The sequence below is a fragment of the Anolis sagrei genome, chromosome 6 (assembly GCF_037176765.1).
Source record: "Anolis sagrei isolate rAnoSag1 chromosome 6, rAnoSag1.mat, whole genome shotgun sequence".
NCBI lineage: Eukaryota > Metazoa > Chordata > Lepidosauria > Squamata > Dactyloidae > Anolis > Anolis sagrei.
In genome coordinates, this window is record NC_090026.1 from 55,189,017 (window position 1) to 55,201,850 (window position 12,834).

At 42.1% G+C, this 12,834-nt stretch overlaps 1 protein-coding gene across 7 annotated transcripts in view; it reads left to right on the forward strand.

Moving 5' to 3' along the window:
* The first annotated feature begins 4,566 nt into the window (after positions 1–4,566).
* The window catches only part of USO1 (USO1 vesicle transport factor), a 65,532-nt gene continuing 57,264 nt past the window's right edge, over positions 4,567–12,834 (forward strand). For 6 of the 7 annotated variants that reach the window (XM_060781356.2, XM_060781357.2, XM_060781359.2 and 3 more), the window contains exon 1: positions 4,567–4,728. In XM_060781356.2, coding sequence (XP_060637339.2) covers positions 4,663–4,728 — 66 coding nt within the window. In that variant the 5' untranslated portion in view covers positions 4,567–4,662. The remainder of the gene's footprint in view (positions 4,729–12,834) is intronic. The other variant, XM_060781362.2, reaches the window with a different exon arrangement.

Below are 12,834 nucleotides of genomic sequence, written 5' to 3' on the forward strand. Positions count from 1 at the left end.
TATTTATATCCCGCCCTAAACATAATATAATAATTTTTATTTATTTATTTATTTACCTTACTTATATACCGCTGTTCTCAGCCCGAAGGCGACTCACAGCGGTTCACAACAAATACGAACAGCAAAAATTCAGTGCTACAGTATAAAAACAGTTAACAACCTAACACATTACATACCATTCCTTGAACGTGAAAAAGCATTTGATTAGATTCCCCATGACTTGATCTGGTGAGCACTATGGTCACATGGAATACCAGAAGACTATCTAACATGGATGAAGCTACTGGGTGCCGTGCCAATCCAGAAGTATCTCCGGAAGAGCTCATCCAGCATTTATAAACAATAAACACTGACAAAAATCACAATATGTCAACTGCAAAAGGCCACCTTGCTTGGATCCGCACGCATCATTCGAAAATACACCATACAGTCCTAGACGCTTGGGAAGTGTTCGACTTGTGATTTTGTGATACGAAATACAGCATCTATATCTCATTTGCTGTGACATACTGTGTTTTTGTGTCAGTAAAATAATAATATTTATATCCCACTTTTATCTCCCCAAAGGGGACTCAAAGCAGCTTGACATAAAATCATTGGTATCCAATTTAAAATATATAAATATACAAACATTGAAACAGAATTAAACACAGACAGTATTTTTAAGCATTCAGTTAAAATCCATAGAATCATAGAAACCTAGAGTTGAAAGAGACCTCATGGGCCATCCAGTCCAACCCCCTGCCAAGAAGCAGGAATATTGCATTCAAAGCACCCCTGACAGATGGCCATCCAGCCTCTTTTTAAAAGCTTCCAAAGAAGGAGCCTCCACCACATGCCGGGGCAGAGAGTTCCACTGCTGAACGGCTCTCACAGTCAGGAAGTTCTTCCTCATGTTCAGATGGAATCTCCTTTCTTGTAGTTTGAAGCCATTGTTCCGCGTCCTAGTTTCCAGGGAAGCAGAAAACAAGCTTGCTCCCTCCTCCCTGTGGCTTCCTCTCACATATTTCTACATGGCTATCATATCTTCTCTCAGCCTTCTCTTCTTCAGGCTAAACATGCCCAGCTCCTTCAAACATATTAAAAGTTAAGAACAAGTATGGTCTGCTGCCCTGCAGAGATTTCACCACCTTTCACTATCACTGTTGGTGTGCATCAGGGATCAGCACTCTCACCATTACTAGACATGCTCTGCATGAACACTGCTACAGCAGATTTGCAGACTATGCATCCCTGGACACTAGGTTTGGTTGATTTAAAAAATGTTCAAAACTCGTTTAGGATGTAAAGAGTGCTGGTGGTTCAATTCTAAACACATTTCTGAATTTTTCTGGGGGGAGAAGTTGGAACTTTCCGAAACTTCTGAAACTTCTGAATCGATTTGTTAATGCAGATGTGCATACACAGTAGGGAAAAATAGCACTGGTGAAACTTCGGGGGATTCTCTATTCTCCCTCATTTTTAGACCAACCCTGATGAAACTTGCGACAGCGGTAGAACACATGGACCACTGTTAGCTCACCAAATTTCATAACCTTTGACTTATCCATGGATTTTTGGTGAATTTTCAAAGTTTTTATTTAAAAAATTAATAATAAAGAAAATCTGTTCCTGGTTTGAAAGTGTTATTTCCTGTTTAATTGTGTGTTTTTTACTTTGAAAGTAGTTGTTCTACTCCAGAAACTTTGTGTGGCACAAACTGTGTTAAATTGGGGGAGAACAGAAATCATAGTACAGACCTCATCAAGGAACATCTAGACTGACCCCCTTCTTCTGGGCAGAAAGGCACCATCCTGACATCCATTTTAGGACATCCATTTGCTTCCTCTACTGAGTTGGAGAGGACACTCAAGACACATCCATCTGTTTATTTCTATTAGCTTAACTACATTACATTAATCTACACTGACCATATAATCCAGTTTCAAATTATTATATGGTAGTGTAGATGGAGCTTGGAACCTGTTTTTACAACTCCCTTGAGAGAGAGAGAGAGAGCTGCCCATAGTTTAAAGAACATTCACGATACAAAGATTAGATCGGCAACTTCCCTTCTTTCATTTAGGAAAAAGTTGAAAACCTGGATATGGGACCAGGCATTTGGACATTCTGGCAGCCAAAGAAAGACTTGATGATGAGCTAGAATTTGACGGAATGGATTTACGGAACTCCAAACGCTGAGCTCAGGATTAGTTTACTATTGTGTTATTGTATTCTATTGTATTGATGGTTTTAATTTTAATTTGTAACTGTTTAATTGCTTTTATATATGTATGTATATGTGACAAAGGCATCGAATTGTGCCTTCCTCTAAGCCGCCCAGAGTCCCCCCTTGGGGGTGAGAAGGGCGGGGTAAAAGTAACGGAAATAATAATAATAATAATAATCATCATCATCATCATCATCATGGATGGGATGCAGTAGTAGATACCTTCTTCATCCCAAATGAAAAATGCAGACTCCTTGGTTTTTAAATCAAGATGCGTATTTATTATATGAATATATATTCAGAGTTGGGCATATTGGGTATGTGTGCCAAGTTTGGTCCAGATCCATCATCGTGTAGATTCAGAGTGCTCTCAGATTGTAGGTGAACTGCAACTTCCAGAATTCAAGGTTAGCCCCCACCTTCCCCAAACCGGCTTCAGAGTGGCCTCTGGATGTTGGTAAACTATAACTCACATAATCTAGGGCCCATCCCACCAAACCCCTCCAGTATGTTCTGGTGGTTATGGGGGTGGTGGGTCTGTGTGCCAAGTTTGGTCCAGATCCATTGTTGGTGGGAGTTCCAGTGCTCTCTGAAAGTTGGGGGTTTCTTGAAAAATACAAACAAACATATAATACTATATATTGATATATAGATTACATAATATATATGGTCCTTGCTTGACCACAAAGTGAAGGCAGAACCTTATTGAAAAGACAACTTCAGTCCTCACCTACATTTTGAGATTTAGGCCTATTTATTTATTTATTTATTTATCGTGTCATCAGCAACCATACCATTGTATTACAATTCTAACAGAGCAAAGCAAACACACAGATTAAAAAGAGAAGAAAAAAAAAAAACAAAAACACAGATTTTGCAAATTTGGTAGTTGGTTAAATGTCCTTTGACCAGTATCTGGCCACTTGGAGTGCCTCTGGTGTTACCGCAAGAAGGTCCTCCATTGTGCATGTGGCAGGGCTCAGGGTGCATTGCAGCAGGTGCTCAGTGGTTTGTTCTTCTTCGCACTCGCATGCCGTTGATTCCACCCTGTAGCCCCATTTCTGAAGGTTGGCTCTGCATCTCGTGGTGCCAGAGCGCAGTCTGTTCAGCGCCTTCCAAGTCGCCCAGTCTTCTGTGTGCCCAGGGGGGAGTCTCTCATCTGGTATCACCCATGGATTGAGGTGCTGGGTTTGGGCCTGCCACTTTTGGACTCTCGCTTGCTGGGGTGTTCCAGCGAGTGTCTCTGTAGATCTAAAAAAACTATGTCTTGATTTAAGTCATTGACGTGCTGGCTGATACCCAAACAGGGGATGAGCTGGAGATGTCACTGCCTTGGTCCTTTCACTATTGGCTGCTACTTCCCGGCGGATGTCAGGTGGTGCAATACCGGCTAAGCAGTGTAATTTCTCCAGTCGTGTAGGGCGCAGGCACTCCGTTATAACGTGGCATGTCTCATTAAGAGCCACATCAACTGTTTTAGTGTGGTGAGATGTGTTCCACACTGAGCATGCATACTCAGCAGCAGAATAGCACAGTGCAAGGGCAGATGTCTTCACTGTATCTGGTTGTGATCCCCAGGTTGTGCCAGACAGCTTTCGTATGATGTTGTTTCTAGCGCCCACTTTTTGCTTGATGTTCAGGCAGTGCTTCTTGTAGGTCAGAGCACGGTCCAGAGTGACTCCCAGGTATTTGGGTGTGTTGCAATACTCCAGTGGGATTCCTTCCCAGGTAATCCTCAGAGCTTGGGATGCTTGTCTGTTCTTAAGGTGAAAGGTGCATGTCTGTGTTTTAGATGGATTAGGGATCAGTTGGTTTTCCCCGTAATAGGCAGTAAGAGCACCTAGAGCTTCGGAAAGGTTCTGTTCAACCATCTCAAAGCTCCCTGCTTGAGCGGTAATGGCACGATCATCAGCATAGATGAAACTCTCTGTCCCTTCTGGCAGTGGCTGGTCATTTGTGTAGATGTTGAACATGGATGGAGCAAGCACGCTCCCCTGAGGCAGGCCGTTCTTCTATTTCCGCCTATAATTTAGGCCTATAATGCATATATTATATCATTAACCCAATTTGACAACCCTGCAACTGCTATGCTTCAATGCTATGGAATCTTGGGACTTGTAGTTTGGTGAGGCGTCAACACTCTTCAGCAAAAAAAAAAAAGGCCTCGTAAAACTACAGTTCTGACGTTTCCATAGCACTGAACTATGGCAATGAAAGTGGTGTCAAAGTGCAGTGTAAATGCAGCCTTCGCTTCCCCTTATGGGTAGCTGTCGAAGATAGAAGAGTCTACACAGAAACCGGAAGTCGAGGGTGTTCGTGCGTCGCTTCGTGTTCTGTCTCTATGATGCCCATCTTTGTGCCACGTCTTGGCGCAGGCGCAGTAGAGCGGCGGCGGCTGGCTGAGAGACACGAAGCGGCTGCGGCCTAGCCAGAGAGCCGGGCCCGTCGGGAAGATGAATTTCTTGCGGGGCGTCATGGGCGCCCAGAGCGCTGGGCCGCAGCCTTCTGGAGCCGAGACGGTGAGTCAGGCGGCTTGGGGTTTCCTCCTTGGGAAGCACTGCATGCCATTTTGCCTCCCTTGGTTTGTTGTCACGGCCTAGTTCCCAACCTGAGGGCTGAAGTCGCCCTTTCAGTAGGTCCCTGCCTTCACAATATAGTCAGGAAAGGACTATCTCTAAAAGCAAGTATAATTTATAATGTGGGGTGCTGTGAGTTGCTGTACTGAGAAACACAAGTGTGCTCCATGATCAGGCATGGGTAAACTTCGGCCCTCCAGATGTTTTGGACTACCAGCTCCCACAATTCCTAACAGCTGGTAGGCTATTAGGAATTGTGGGAGTTGGAGCCCAAAACACCTGTAGGGCCAAAGTTTGCCCATGCCTGATCTATATCAGCCAGTATGTCAACGACTTAAATCAAGAAATAGTTTTCTAAGATCTACAGATCTCAGCAAGCGAGAGTCCAAAAGTGGCAGGCTCAAACCCAGAACCTCAACCAATGGCTGAACAAGCTGAAGATTAATCCTGACAAGACAGAGGTCCTCCTGGTCGATCATAAACCAGACCGGAGTATAGGGAGGCAACCTGTGCTGGACAGGGTTGCACTCCCCCTGAAGTCACAGGTCTGCTGTTTGGATTCTTCACTTACGTTTGAGGCTCAGGTGTCAGCGGTGGCCGGGAGGGTTTTTGCACAATTGAGACTCGTGCGCTAACTGTGACCGTACCTCGTGAAGGCGGATCTGGCCAGGGTGGTCCATGCCTTAGTCACCTCCAGATTAGACTACTGTAATGCGCTCTACGTGGGGCTGCCCTTGAAAATGGCCCGGAAATTCCAACTGGTCCAATGGGCGGCAGCCAGGTTGTTAACTGGTGCTCCTTACAGGGAGAGATCAACCCTCCTGTTTAAGGAGCTCCATTGGCTGCTGTTCATTTTCCGGTCCCAATTCAAGGTGCAAGTGCTTACCTACAAAGCCCTAAACGGTTTGGGACCCGCCTACCTGCATGACCACATCTCCGTATATGAACCCACACGATCTCTCCGATCATCTGGAGAGGCCCTGCTCACGATCCCACCTACACTGCAAGCATGATTGGTGGGGACGAGGGACAGGGCCTTCTCCGTGGTGGCGCCCGGACTCTGTCTCCCCAAGGACATCAGACAAGCCCCAACCATGGCAGTCTTTAGGAAGATCTTGAAGACGTGGTTGTTCCAGTGTGCCTTCCCAGAATAGGAAACTCCTAGCATCATGTCCCAAATGCACTTTACTAGAGATTTAAGATTGTCTGCACACCGCACCTATCTCCAAAAACCTATCCATCTCACCTGTCATGCTTACCTTTGAGGCTCAAGCGTTGGTGGTGGCCAGGAGGGCCTTTGCACAATTAAGACTCGTGCGCCAACTGCGACCGTACCTCGGGAAGGCGGATCTGGCCAAAGTGGTCCACGCCTTAGTCACCTCTAGACTGGATTACTGCAATGCACTCTACGTGGGGCTGCCTTTGAAAACGGCCCAGAAATTTCAGATGATTCAACGGACGCCAGCTAGGTTCTTAACTGGGGCTCCTTACAGGGAGCAGTCATCCCTCCTGTTCAAGGAGCTCCACTGGCTGCCATTCATCTACCGGACCCAATTCAAGGTGCAGGTTCTCACCTACAAAGCCCTGAACGGTTTGGGACCCGCCTACCTGCGTGACCGCATCTCCATATACAAACCCACACGATCACTTCGATCATCCGGAGAGGCCCTGCTCTCGATCCCACCAGCCTCGCACGCGCGATTGGTGGGGACGAGAGAGAGCGCCTTTTTGGTGGTGGCCCCTCGGCTCTAGAACTCACTCCCTAAAGACATCAGACAGGCCCCAACTCTGGCAGTCTTCAGGAGGAGCTTGAAGACGTGGCTGTTCCAGTGTGCCTTCCCGGAATAATGATCCCATAGCACTTTGTCCTCCAAAGCACTTTACATTTCTTTAGGTCTGCTCATATGCCCTTCCACAAACAGCAGTATCACCTTTCGTCCATGTCCCAGCATTATTTCCAATTTTAACTCTACATTTGGTCTTCCTACTGTTTTTTAATTATGTGTTGTCTTATTGATAATGTTGTGTATTTTATTGTCTATGATTTTTTAATTGCTTGTATTGTTGTTATTATTGCTTGTATTGTTGTATTTGGGCTCGGCCTCATGTAAGCCGCACCGAGTCCCTTGGGGAGATGGTAGAGGGGTACAAATAAAGTGTTGTTGTTATTATTATTATTATTATTATTATTATGGCTGATACCAATTGAGAGACTCCCCCATGGGCACACAGAAAACTGGGCAACTAGGAAGACGCTGAACAGAGTGCGCTCGGGCAACACGAGATGCAGAGCCATCCTCAAGAAATGGGGCTACAAAGTGGAATCCACGACATGCGAGTGCGGAGAAGAGCAAACCACTGACCACCTGCTGCAATGCAACCTGAGCCCTGCTACATGCACAATGGAGGACCTTCTTGCGGCAACACCAGAAGGCACTCCAAGTGGCCAGATACTGGTCAAAGGACATTTAATCAACTACCAAGCTTGCAAACTTTGTGTTTTGTTTGTGTGTTTGGTAAAAAATGCAATGCAACTGTTTGGTCTGCCCCTGACACGATAAATAAAATAAGAAGGAGAAGTCGAAGAAGAAACAGAAGAAACAGAAGAGTCAAGAGAGCAATAAATAAACAAAGAAGAAAAAACTTTTTGTGCTTTCGGTAACTGATAAATGGATTTAAAAATATACTGTAACAATATTAATGGTCTAAATCTGCCCAATAAAAGAAATAAAGTTTTTACCAATTTAATTAAGAGAAAGTGTCATGTAGTGGCTCTGCAAGAGACACATATTAATCATAAACACACCCCCCATTTAATAAACAAAAAATTGGGGAAAACCTACTATGCATCTGCTAACGAAAAGAAAAGAGGGGTGGTTACATATATAAAAGAAAACATAGAGTCTGAACTGGTCTTTAAAGACCCCGATGGTAGAATACTTGGGGTCAAGATAATCTGGCAAAATTCTAGAATTTTAATTTGTAATGTGTATGCCCCGAATGAAACAAAAGCAACATTCACAAAGACGTTAAAAGAATATATATTAAAACAAGAATTCGACAAAATAATAATTCTGGGGGACTTTAACAGTGTTCTGGACGACAGAAAAGACAGATCAGGGGGAGATAAACACACAAAAAATGGGGAAAAGAAAAAAGTAGGACTGATGCCAAAAGCACTAAAAAATTTACTGGAGGAAATGAATACAGTGGACGTTTGGAGGCAAAGAAATGAGGATAGCCAGGACTACACATACTTCTCGGCCAGGCACAAATCCTGGTCGAGGATAGATATGATATGGGCCTCACCATCCATTGTATCTAAAGTCAAGAAGATAAATATTCTCCCGAGGACAGACTCAGACCATTGTCCACTAGAGATGGTAGTAAAAGGGGAGAATAAACAATGGAGATGGAAGCTAGATGATTACTTATTACTAAGAGAAGAAGATGTTGAAAGGAACAGAAGGCTCTTGAAAGAATATTTCGAAAATAATGACACAGAGGACATGAACACTTTTACCTTATGGGAGGCAGGCAAAGCTGTTATGCGAGGCCACCTAATCCAACAAAAAGCATGGAGGAAAAAGGAGAAGATGAAAAAAATGGAAATAATACGAGAGAAAATTGAAAAAGAAGAGAGGAATCTTAAAAATGACCCAAAAAACAGAGAAACAATAAATAAATTAGCAAAATTACAAAAAGAAAGAGAATTCTTGGAATTAGAAGAGAAAGCAAAACAATTGAATTATATAAGGGCAGAATATTTCCAAAGCGCGAACAAACCCGGGGCCTGGCTTGCAAGAAAACTGAGAAAGAAGAAAGAAAAATGTTACATAACAAAGATCAGAACGGAGGAAAAAATATACACAGATGAGACAGGAATAAAAAGCCAATTCGAAAAATATTACAGAATACTCTACAGAGATGAACAAATAAAAAATGAAGAGATTATGAAATACTTAGAGAAGAGGGAAATCCAAAAATTATCTGAAGAGGAGAGAGAAATATTAAATAAAGAAATAACAGAAAAAGAGATTGCTCTGGCAATAAAAAAAACTGAAAATGAATAAAGCCCCTGGACCGGACGGATATACGGCAATTTTCTATAAGAAATTACAAACAGAATTGACACCATATTTAAAAAGAGTTATGAACGAAATCCGAGAAAAACAGGAAATGCCGTTAACTTGGAGAGAAGCCAATATATGTGTAATCCCAAAACAAAACAAAAATCAAGAAAAAATAGAAAATTATAGACCGATATCCTTACTAAATTTGGATTATAAATTATTTAGTGATATATTGGCAGAAAGGCTCAAAAAATGTATGATAAATTGGATAAAAGAAGAACAAACAGGTTTTTTACCCGGTAGAAATCAAAGTGAGAATGTTAGAACAGTGGTGGATTTAATTGAATACTATGATAAAAAAATACAAAATGAAGTAATGTTCTTAGCTATCGACGCGGAAAAAGCGTTTGATAGAATCAATTGGAACTTTTTCAAACTATTGATTAAGGAAATGGATATGGGGTACTACTTTTGGAATTCGAATAAAATAAATCTATATCCTCCAGTGTTCTCTTACTCCAGAGCTTTCCAAAATATTTCACTTTTGAGACCTGCATAATTGTGCAACACAGCCATTCAGTTTTACTCACAAATTGGAGCTTAGACCATTTATTTATTTATTACTAGTTGTACCCGCCAAACACGTTGCTGTGGCCAACCTTCCCTCCCTCTTTCTCTCCTTCCTTCCCTTCCTTCGCTCTTTTTCTTCTTTCTTCCTTCTCTACCTGTTTCTTTCCTCCCTTCCTTTGCTCTTTGGTTCCATCCTTCCTTGTCTCTTTCACTTTTTTATTTCCTTCTCTCCTCCCTTCTCTACCTTTCTTTCCTTCCTTCTGTCTTTCCCTCCTTCTTTCTCCCTTTCTCTCCCTCCCTTCCGCTTTTCTGTGTATTATGTGTTTTGTGTGTGTATATATGCATATATGTGTGTATATATTTGTATATTTGTGTAATATAATAATAATAATCATCATCATCATCATCTTTATTTATACCCCGCCACCATCTCCCCAATGGGGACTCGGGGCAGCTTACATGAGGCCAAGCCCAAACAACAAATTACAACAGAGTAAAACTGAAAATGCAAACCGAAAACACAAACAATAAACAACAACATCATAATTACATAGAACATGTGAATACATAACAATATAAAATTACAATAAGCACAATCACAGTGACAATGGGCGGGCTACATGTAATGAATTAAAAGAAAAACTCATTAAAAACTAATTACAAACTCAGATGAGATAAAAGAGAAGCAGGTTATTTGCGGAGGAGGGCTCATTATAGTGGGGGTTGTGTGTTTGTGTATATATGTAGTTTTACGCATGCATTATAATGTTTTTTTGTTTTGTTTTTGGCTTTAAAAGTCTCTTCTGCTGTGTTTTCCAATTTTTTTTATGAGTGATGGTCACTTGTTGGTCTGATAGGTGTATTGTGTCCAAATTGGTGTCAGTTCTTCCAATGGTTTTTGAGTTATGTTAATCCCACAAACAAACATTGCATTTTTATTTATATAGATTTACTATATTTGTACCCCACCCTATCTCACTCTTTATAAGCAATACAGGTAGATAGATACTGGACTATTCTCTTCTGATTGGGTCAGACCTCACCTGGAATGCTATGTCCAGTTTTGGACACCATAATTCATGAAGGATATTGACAAGCTGGAACATGTCCAGAGAAGGGAGACCAAAATTATTAAAGGTTTGGAAGCCAAGCCCAACAAGGAGCAGCTAAGAGAGCTGGATATGTTTAACTTGGAGAAAAGACGGCTGAGAAGAGACATGGTAGCCGGCCGCATTTAAGTATCTGAAAGTATGTCACATTGAGGAGGGGGCAAGCTTGTTTTTTGCTACCCTGGAGACTAGGACACAGGGTAACAGATTCAAACTGCAGGAATACAGCTTCCACCAAAACATTAGGAAGAACTTCCCTTATGGTAAGTGTTGTTTGGCAGAGGAATGCACTGCCTTGGGGTGAAGTCTCCTTCTCTGGAGGTTATTAAGCAAAGGCTGGATGGCCGTCTTTCAGAGGTGCTTTGATAGTTTGTTCCTACATGGCAAGTGGGTGGACTGGATGACCCTTGTAGTCTCTTCCCACGCTATGATTTTATGATTCTGCGTTATGATTCTTCTGTTTTTCCTCCTCACAGATTATAATACATTAGAATGACTTATTGTACAACATTATTGTATAGATTTATGTATGAGAGCTCTTGTATTTATGAACAGTGTAAATTAGTGTCCTAAAAGTAATACTTGTGGTATGTGTTTCACTGTCATTGGCATCCATGATCAGTAAATTTTACACATTTCTGCCTGTTCTCATATTACTTAGTAGACAGCTGGAGTGATACCAGAAGCGTGCTTCATCCTTCCCTTACAAAAGAAATTTATTTATTTATTTACTTTGCTTATATACTGCTGTTCTCAGCCTGCAGGCAACTCACTGAAACACTGAGATCAAAGGGTTAAGATTGGTTTTCTTGGATCCCAAAAGCATCTTCTTCTTAGGCAATCCTTCGTTGGCCGAGTAGGATAGTCTTCCAGGATCAGTACTCTGGTGGGTTCGTAGGTGACTGTGGAGCCCTATTATTGATCTGCATCTTCTCCCGCAGTGAGGGCATTGGTTTGCAGGTAGAAGGAGGTCTCGGTCGGGGTTGGCTTGATGCGCCTTCCTCTTGGCACGTTTCTCTCTTTCACCCTCCATTCGTGCTTCTTCAAATTCTGCAGCACTGCTGGTCACAGCTGACCTCCAGCTGGAGCGCTCAAAGGCCAGGGCTTCCCAGTTCTCAGTGTCTATGCCAGAGTTTTAAAGGTTGGCTTTGAGCCCATCTTTTAATCTCTTTTCCTGCCCACCAACATTCCGTTTTCCGTTCTTGCTTTGGGAGACGGTGGTCAGGCATCCGGACAACGTGGCCGGTCCAGCGGAGTTGATGGCGGAGGACCATCGCTTCAATGCTGGTGGTCTTTGCTTCTTCAAAAGACACCAATATTGACTCAACAAATGTCTCCCGTATTAAGCAACATCTAGTAAGTTTTCAGTATCCACAAATTCTGCAGCCATTGATTAAACCAGTCACAGCTTGAAAGTATCCCTCTCCAAAATTCTGAAAGTTAAATCTTGATTTGGCCATTTCATATAAGAGAAACAAGTTTACTGTGCCATTGTATATAATTGGATTTAAGTATCTATTGATTTTGGTATCTGCAAGGAGCCCTGGAATCAAATTCCAGCAGATAACAAGAGCCTACTGTAATTACCAGGCTTGTAAGAAATGGTTAGATAGGAAAAGGGTGGTAGATGCTGGTTGATCAAGAGTTTTGGATACCCAATTATTTTAATAAGAAAAACATGCCAGCTCTTCAAAAATGAGACTTTTGCATTTTGTTGTCCATGCAGTACTCTAGTTTAGTTCTATTTTCTGTTGATCCATAGAGCCATTCATCCATCTGGGTTTGAGTCAATAGCAAAGGTGACCAAGTCTTTTGTAAACATTTTTTCCAGTCATAATATGCTTACATTGCTGTCTTGTTAGCATAGTAAAACAAACAGCCAAAGATAGATTTGATTAAAACAAAGGGTTTCTTTCTTTCTTTCTTTCTTCCTTTGCATTATTCAACTCTTTATCTTTGGAGCATTTGTTTTTAAATGAGCCTGGACTGCTTATAGCTTGTAAGGAAGATGTAACTTTATAGGTTAAATGAAACAAATACTAAATGATCTCCTATATTATCAAGAGGGAGATTTTGCTATCGGTCCTTGTATATAGAGGGTGGGATCAATAGTCGGTCCATTTTTTAAAGCTTGGCTGAGAACTGAACATTCAAAAGTGGCAAGTTTTGCTCTTTTAGTTCATCTGTGAATACAGGATTCTTTTCCCTGTACAGAGCAGAGGTTGTTCTTGGTGCAGAGGTTGCAGTACATGTTCTGCAACCTTTGATCAAACTGAGGAGAACAAGGAGAAAAATAT